The sequence below is a fragment of the Tetrao urogallus genome, assembly GCF_951394365.1.
Source record: "Tetrao urogallus genome assembly, chromosome: 3".
Taxonomy (NCBI): domain Eukaryota; kingdom Metazoa; phylum Chordata; class Aves; order Galliformes; family Phasianidae; genus Tetrao; species Tetrao urogallus.
The window spans coordinates 51,774,562-51,781,983 of NC_136815.1; the positions used below are offsets into that span (position 1 = coordinate 51,774,562).

The 7,422-nt window shown below is 37.3% G+C and overlaps 1 protein-coding gene across 1 annotated transcript; it reads right to left on the bottom strand.

Annotated features, from left to right (window-relative positions):
- Nucleotides 1–4,628: 4,628 nt before the first annotated feature.
- Nucleotides 4,629–5,588, bottom strand: MC2R (melanocortin 2 receptor; the record flags this gene model as incomplete). Its single annotated transcript, XM_079533205.1, has 1 exon — nt 4,629–5,588. The coding sequence occupies one exon, from the start codon at nt 5,586–5,588 to the stop codon at nt 4,629–4,631; it is 960 nt and encodes a 319-aa protein (XP_079389331.1).
- Between the last annotated feature and the right edge of the window lie 1,834 nt (nt 5,589–7,422).

Here is a 7,422-nt window from a genome sequence, read left to right on the forward strand (position 1 = left end):
AGATACGTAGAACTGAAAAAGTCATTTGCAAGCCTCTGAGACTAAGCCAAATCCAGAAAACCAATGTTAGTAGGTTTATGAATATAACTTCAATTTTGTACAATTACAAGCAGTATTAGGTCTCAAAGTAAATACTTCAGGATCCCTTCTATCATTTTCTTCCTGCCTGTAGATTTAGCTGGTTGTTAAGTATGTTAAGTATCTTGCTTGGGATTTCAGAAAAGACAAGACTAATATTAGCGTCGTAACACTAATTAAAAGCAAATATTATAAATAAATACTGTTACATTCTGATGGTGTGCTGCACTTGAAGGTTAGCTTCCTTTTCAGGTACTTAAATATTGTTGAAAAACTGCAATTTTGTTCAGCTAATAGGAGTTCAAATTGTTTTGCTGGAAGTCTTGTGCAGAGTCATAAGGAAGCAGGAATTTTCTTGCAGTTGTTAAACTATGTCTTGCTCTTCTGTGAACGAAATTCAACTGCTGTGCAAGTCTGTCCCTCACTGGCATACCAACTGCTTCAGTGGAATTAGTTCCCCTGGGTGCCTTCATCAGATTTGTTCACTTTGCTCCTGAACATAAAGTTCAGTTCAAAAACAAAAGCAGAGGAGGAGGTTTTCTTCTTTGTTTTTTTTTCAGTAAGTGACTAGGGAAAGTTTTGTAGCCACAGGCATGAGAAGTTCTCTGGGCTCTTCCAAATGAAACACTGATTGCAGTGTCGCCTGTGATTTCAAGAGGACTGGATCTTCCAGGCACCGTTCTTGTTCTACCCAGGCTTATTCGTTTCCAGTGAGATCCAAGATGTACTTATTTCTTCTAAAGTTAAAGAACAATTCTGACTCCCAAACACTTGTAATTTAATGCTGGTTGGATGAAGGAAAATCATATAACTAGAGTAACTTCTGTACAAGACAATGAAGGCTTCACAAATCATGCTTTAAGAATCTCTTTGAAGCACAACAGAGGGAAGTATATGGAGTTATTAATATGTGAAATTGGAAAGCTTATTTGCTTGGAAACTGCTCCACTGATAAAATGCAGGCCAAATTCACAGCCAATCAAGAGATAACATACAGAGATGTAGCTCTATGCTGACATGCAGTAAATTGCTGGCACACTTAAAAAGGAAAATCTACCTAAGAAGTTTCTTAATTCAAGAATATTTTATGTTGTTTCTGATTCTGCCACCCCAGAAATAAAATCTCTTCAGAACGCTTGATATCAACAGAATTAGAGCAGACTGAAAAAGAAATTCTTAGAAGTGCCTTCTGATCTTTATGTAACTTTTGGCTGTTTTTTTTTTTTTTTTTTTTTTTTTTAATTTTTATACTATTTTATACAAATTTAGGCTCAGTTTAAGATTCTTCTGCAGATTTCAGCTGTACAGAAAATGCATAGGATCTGCATTTCTTACAAATACATATGAAATGTTCTGTTGTCTTGGACATATTAAATGAGTAACAAAAGTAGTTTTCCTACGATTTACAACCTGTTCTCTCTGTGCTTTGTCTTAGACCCGCTTATGTAAAAGCTTTCTTCTCATTTTTCTGGCTATCTGGGAATTAGACAGTCTAACAGTAACAGCCATGCTATATCTACCAGTTTGAAGACAAAACCTCAAGATTAAGTGTTGCTCAGGTTATACTAGGTAGGCTACAAAGAAAAGGCAGTTAGTTTCTGGTCACGGTATGTGGAAATATTCCTAACAAAACTTGGATCTGAGTTCCAATGTCAATATCTGCTGAAATACTTCCAGGTCAAAATGAGCTATGTGGGATAAAACCTGCCAAATATTTGCTGTGTAAGTGCTGACTCTTTATTTTAACAAGATGGATAGAAAAAAAAAAAATCATACTGGGCAGTAATCTACATGCAGGTGTCCCAGTAGGTAACAATCTATTTTTTCATAGCACTGGTGTTTCTGAAATGCAAGGCTATTACTACTCCATCTTTTAGATTAAGAGCGACTGTGTGGAGCAGAAAGGACAGTGAATGACATTTTTTCTGGCAGGATGTGTTGAGAGCTCATCTACTTTCCAAACCAGGTAGCTGCTCCATATTCTGCAGATTAAAAGCCACTCCAGGCTTGGAGATGGGGCTGTGAAGGGTGGAGATGGCAAGGGGCAGATAGTTGCTGGGTTACTGGAGGCCAGTTTATTCAGCCCTTGATGTACAGCCAAGAGGAATGGGATGAAAGATGTGTTTGCAGAAGTGATTTTGTATCTTGAGTCTTTTCTTAAATGTTAGGATTTTATATAAAGAAGCAAGAATTTTGTGTCCAACATGGACTGTATAGGGCTGCAGGAAAGGTAATCAGACCACAGCTGCTGCTACCTGCTATGCCTTGAGACAGGGAGAGACAGGGTGAGTGGGAATCTGGAGGGCTGGAATGAGGTTGGGTATGGCACCTTGTTCAAATTCCTTGCCTCTGGCCTTTCTCACAACTATACAGGATCAGGCAGTGAAGAAAAACTCAGGTCTTTGTTGCAAAGCAAAGTGTCAGTAGCATGTGATTGAAAGCTGGACAGAAAGGGCTCTGGCTCCTGAGATCCACAGCCTACATTTTACCCTTCTCTCTCCTCTGAGCCTGGGGATACTGCAAGATAAGGCTGCTGCCAGCTGGGTCCTGAGACTTGTGTAGGTGAGGGTCCAAGTTATCCTCTTTCCTGTAGGCAAAGCCACGCTATTCCCGTTCTGGTGTGGTAGAAGACACCCGTATGTGTTGGCTGGCACCATACAGATCCTGCTAAAACTGTAAGCCTGTCCTTCCCAAACCATGCTCTCACATTTGTCTTATTCCTAACTACCACAGACTCCACAAAATGAGTGGTCTTTCTTGAAGGACTTCATACTGGATCTCAATAAAATATTTTACAATTGGATTATGATATGAATCGGTCTGGAATGTTCCATCCTCTTTACAGTGATAAATGTATAGTGCTTTCTTCAATGACTACTTTGTCATGTTTAGAAGTTATATGTATGTTTATTGCACGTTTTACTAAAACTTACATTTGAAGACCACAGTCCGAACATGGAGGCTTTGTGTATATATAGAGTGGACTCAGGAGATGCAGAGACTTCTTAACATGATGGAGGGTACTTAGCTCTCTTATCTATTTCTTTAGCAGGGAGGAGGGTGGAAAATAGAGTTTTGAAGGAACTGCATTTTATATATATTTCATGTGTTGCAGACATAAAGTCTGTCTATATCATGATTTTCTTTCCTAAGCGTTTTATCATGTTAACATTCACCAACTCACTTTTTCTCATTTATTTTCTTTGTTTAGTTCTGTAGAGACTTTCAGATTTATTGCTTCCCTTCTTACATCTTTATCTGTAACCCTAAGTTCTTCTGAATACTTATACTATTGTCCACATCTCATATATCTTAAAATATGTGTTTTTCTTATTGTGTTTTGATAGACGCAATAGAAAAGATCTTCTATTCGTGCATAAACGGATTTTCTCTTTTCCTCTCTTCTTGTTCTAGCCATGCCTTGGCTCCCCAGTTTCATGTCTGTATTTTACTAAATCGTTTGTCTCTGGCATAGCTGAATAACTCTGTGGAATTACTGTGAAGTTAATTCACCATATGCTCCAGACTGCTTCGGGATACTTTGAGATGAAAACTATTCTGCCTTACAGTTTTCTAAGTGTTGTATTATTTTGACAGGGACAATTCAAAAATTTCTCACTAGGATTTTGTAAATTGCAATCTGTTTTGTAGCATTCTTCCAAACTGGCTGGCTGATCCCTTTCCAGATGACTGAATTCCTTGGAGATCTTTCAATTTTCTGTCTGGTATTTTATTTTTTTAATTCCTTGTTGTGTCATGTTTAGAAAATTAATGCTATACCAGAGTTCTTTTTCTTTCTCTGAAGCCTATTCTTTTATCAAAATAAACTGATCTATGGTATTTTAATGAAGAGCTGGCAAAGTCAGCAGTTCCCTTTGCTGATCCAGACCTGGCTTTGGGATTTCAAAATTGAAAGCCTATAATCTGTGCTGCCACAACATCTCTATGTTGGGAAAAACCATTTGGTCACTGAAAATAGCTTTTAACCCAAAACAGCTTTGCTTGGACTCATGCTCCAAAAGTTATTTTTGACATTTGAAAAATACTAATGGAAAGATTTTAAGGACACCTTATGTTGAAGAACAAAGTAATGAGTGAACATTGCCAGCAAAGGACAAGTTCATATTTTCTGCTTTATTACAGACTTCTATGTAAGTGTGAAGTTTTAAAATAATTATTCATTTATTTGTGATTTAAACAACATAATTTTAAAGTAGTATACATTTTAAATTGAAATTACTGCATTAACTCATCTCTAGGGGTACACAAGGCTTGCTGCAGAAGATTTACATCGAAGTTTTCCTGAAATGTTGGCAGTTAATTTCCATGCAATAGTCTAAAAATATCAGTAGAATTCACTTAATCAATAATGTTTCTAGAGGCTTAGTTGACAAAGACTTGTCTGGATACTTTGCTCATATGCATTCTTTTACTGCCCTCTGAAAATCATTGGCAGTGCAAGTGTAGTATTATTTTGTGTTAGTATTTTTAACTCTGCAAACTGATGTTGCATTGGGTGTGCTTCAATAATATTTGACTTCATTTAATTTCTACCAGTTCCAGTTATGCCTGGCACAGCAAAACATCTTCTTAAATGTACTTCGTAATTCTGGACTTCGGAATGCAAAAATCATAGGATCAATGATTGCATTGCACATTATGAGGGTCCCATTCACATGGAAAATGGACATGTAGCAGGCACAGTAAGGGTTGTGTGGGCAAAATCTTGCTAAAAGGATGTGAAGAACAAAGGGGGCCCAACAGCAAAGGAAGACTCCAAGGAAAATAGTCAGTGTAATGGCTCCTTTCATGTTAGCTCTCTGATGGACTGCACTGGTTGGCAGCGAGGCAATCTTTTTAGCATGAGATCGGGCTAGGAGGAACATATGGATATAGAGGCACAGTATAAAAAACATCATTAAAGGGAACAGGATGGTGAAGGGAATGACTGTAGCGATTTCATGGGAGAAGAGGGCAATGACAATGCTACTGCCAGCACAGAATGTCCAAATGATTGCCAAGATGACCAAAGCCCTTTGTACTGTCATTATATTATGGTACCGCAAAGCATAGAAGATAGTGATGTATCTGTCTGCTGCAATAGCAAGCAAGCTGAAAATGGACCCCAGTAAAGACAGAATGAACATGGAGTCCATGGCATCATCCAGCTTTTTCTCAAAGTCCCCACGACGTGTCAGGTACCCCATTTTGCACAAAATAATAAAGATGTTCTCCAGAGTTTTGTACAAGCTGCCTAACATGTCTGAAATGGCTAAGCTACAAATGAAGAAGTACATGGGCAAGTGCAAATTCTTATTTCTGATGACAGCGACAAGGACAAGTAGATTTTCTAGCATGCCAGCAGCAGCAACAGTGAAAAAGACTTCCTCTGGCACCACGACCTGGTTGCAGTCAGTGATATTTAAGGAAAAATCTGTTATATTTTTGAGTGATGGAATGCTTGTCTGCCCTGCATGTTTGATTAGGTTGGAAGGTATCTCAGTGCTCATTGCTTCTGCTCTTGGAAAGCCTCGGTATTGCTGTTTCTCAGGCTTGGCTTTACGTTGAAGCTGACCTGTCAGTCAGACCATCCTTTTGCTGAAGGCATTTTACCTCATCTGGATCAATCTGAAGTCTTGACTGAAATGTTTTGAATTTCTCCTGCAATAGAACATACAGAAAAATAAGTATCAAGAAGAAAATTGCCACATGCCAAAAAAAAAAAAAAAAAGCAAACATTTGAAATATCACCTTTCGCAATTGAATGAATATATATCACTGGAGTGAAGCTTAGTTGCTTTGGATAAAATAAGAGATGCTCCAAGCTCCATGGTGCCTCAGAGGAAAGTAAGGTGTAAATTCTTTGTTAGCTGCAGGAAAGTTTAAAAAAAAAAAAAATATAACTTTCTTTACTGATGAACATCCCACGTTTACTGAAACAGATTTCACAGACTTCAAGAATTTGGCAGTCTCTGCTGGGCCCAGCTGTTTGCTTTGGGAAAGTCTGGCATTTCTTACAAGATTTATAGCATTATTAGACATGGATGAAACCAATGCCAAGATAAGCTGTTGTCCAGAACAGTAGCATATTTACCACCACACTGTTGATGTTGAAATAAAAAAATGCTCTTAATTTAGATGTGAACATTATAAATATTGATTTTTTTCCAGTTATGCTAGATACTTATGCCAAACTGTCTTTTCAGGCAAATTGAAACATTCCCTTGATTTGAATATATTTTTAAGATCCAAAGCAAAATCCTTTTTTGGCTGTATTTTACATCTATCTAAAAGATCAAATGTTTTGTTTCTGGACTGAAATATTTTTTCTTTCTCTGTAATTATCCTGGTCTAAATTACATGAAAGCCTATAGGAATCTTTCCAAAGGATTATTCTTTTTAAGCTATTCATTAAGGTGTAAATGCATGTGATATTAGTTTGGCTCAGATGTTACCCATAGAGAATAACGGACATTTTTTCTTGTAATTTTAATAGCTCTATTTGTGAAGTACAAATGCAGTTGCTATTTGAATGTTCCCCTTTTTAAGAACTGAAATATTCTCCTATTTTTAAGTTCAAAACAGCCTTTCGTTCTCTAGCACTTTCATATCAATATGCCTTGAAATGCATTTGGGCATTTGTTCCTAGTCAGGTTTGCTAAGTGCCATGATGCTCTTTAGTACTGTTTCAAAAGAAGAATTCAGAAGTTTTAATTACATCTTATACCAGCCCTCCTTAAGTGTTGGTGGCTGCCTGTAAATGGCAAAGCTAAACCTCAGCTTGAATGTGATCAGCTCTAATGCATTTTGAGCATTCAGTTCAAATGTGTTTGGCCATATAGCAAGAGATAACAGGTTTCTGACCTGGGTTTGCTATTATCATCTGCTGAGATTGCCAGTAAGGTACTACTTGTTGTGAAATATGCTGAAAACTGGACCAACCAGAGAACATGAACTTAATTGAAAGAAGCTATCAGCTCCCTTAAAAGAAAGCATTCAAGACAGCTCCCATACTTATCAGGAAAAAAAAAAAAAAAAGGCCCTGTAATGGAATGCAAGAACTGAATTGCACTGAAATAAGCAGCAGCACATCTGGACAATTAGATTAACATCTGTTGGCATATGCAAGACATGCACCAATGTCTTTGTAGTGGTATGTTTTTCCTATTCTCACAACTACTCTCCAGGTTAAGTTTATGATTTCTCATCTAATGATCTGTTTCATAACCTAATTTACACTCAATAGAAAGTCAACATGGACACTCCAAACAAAACCTTGTTTAAACGGGATTTAAACACAATGAGTTGGAAAAAAAAACCCAAAACATTTGTTACATCCCTGTT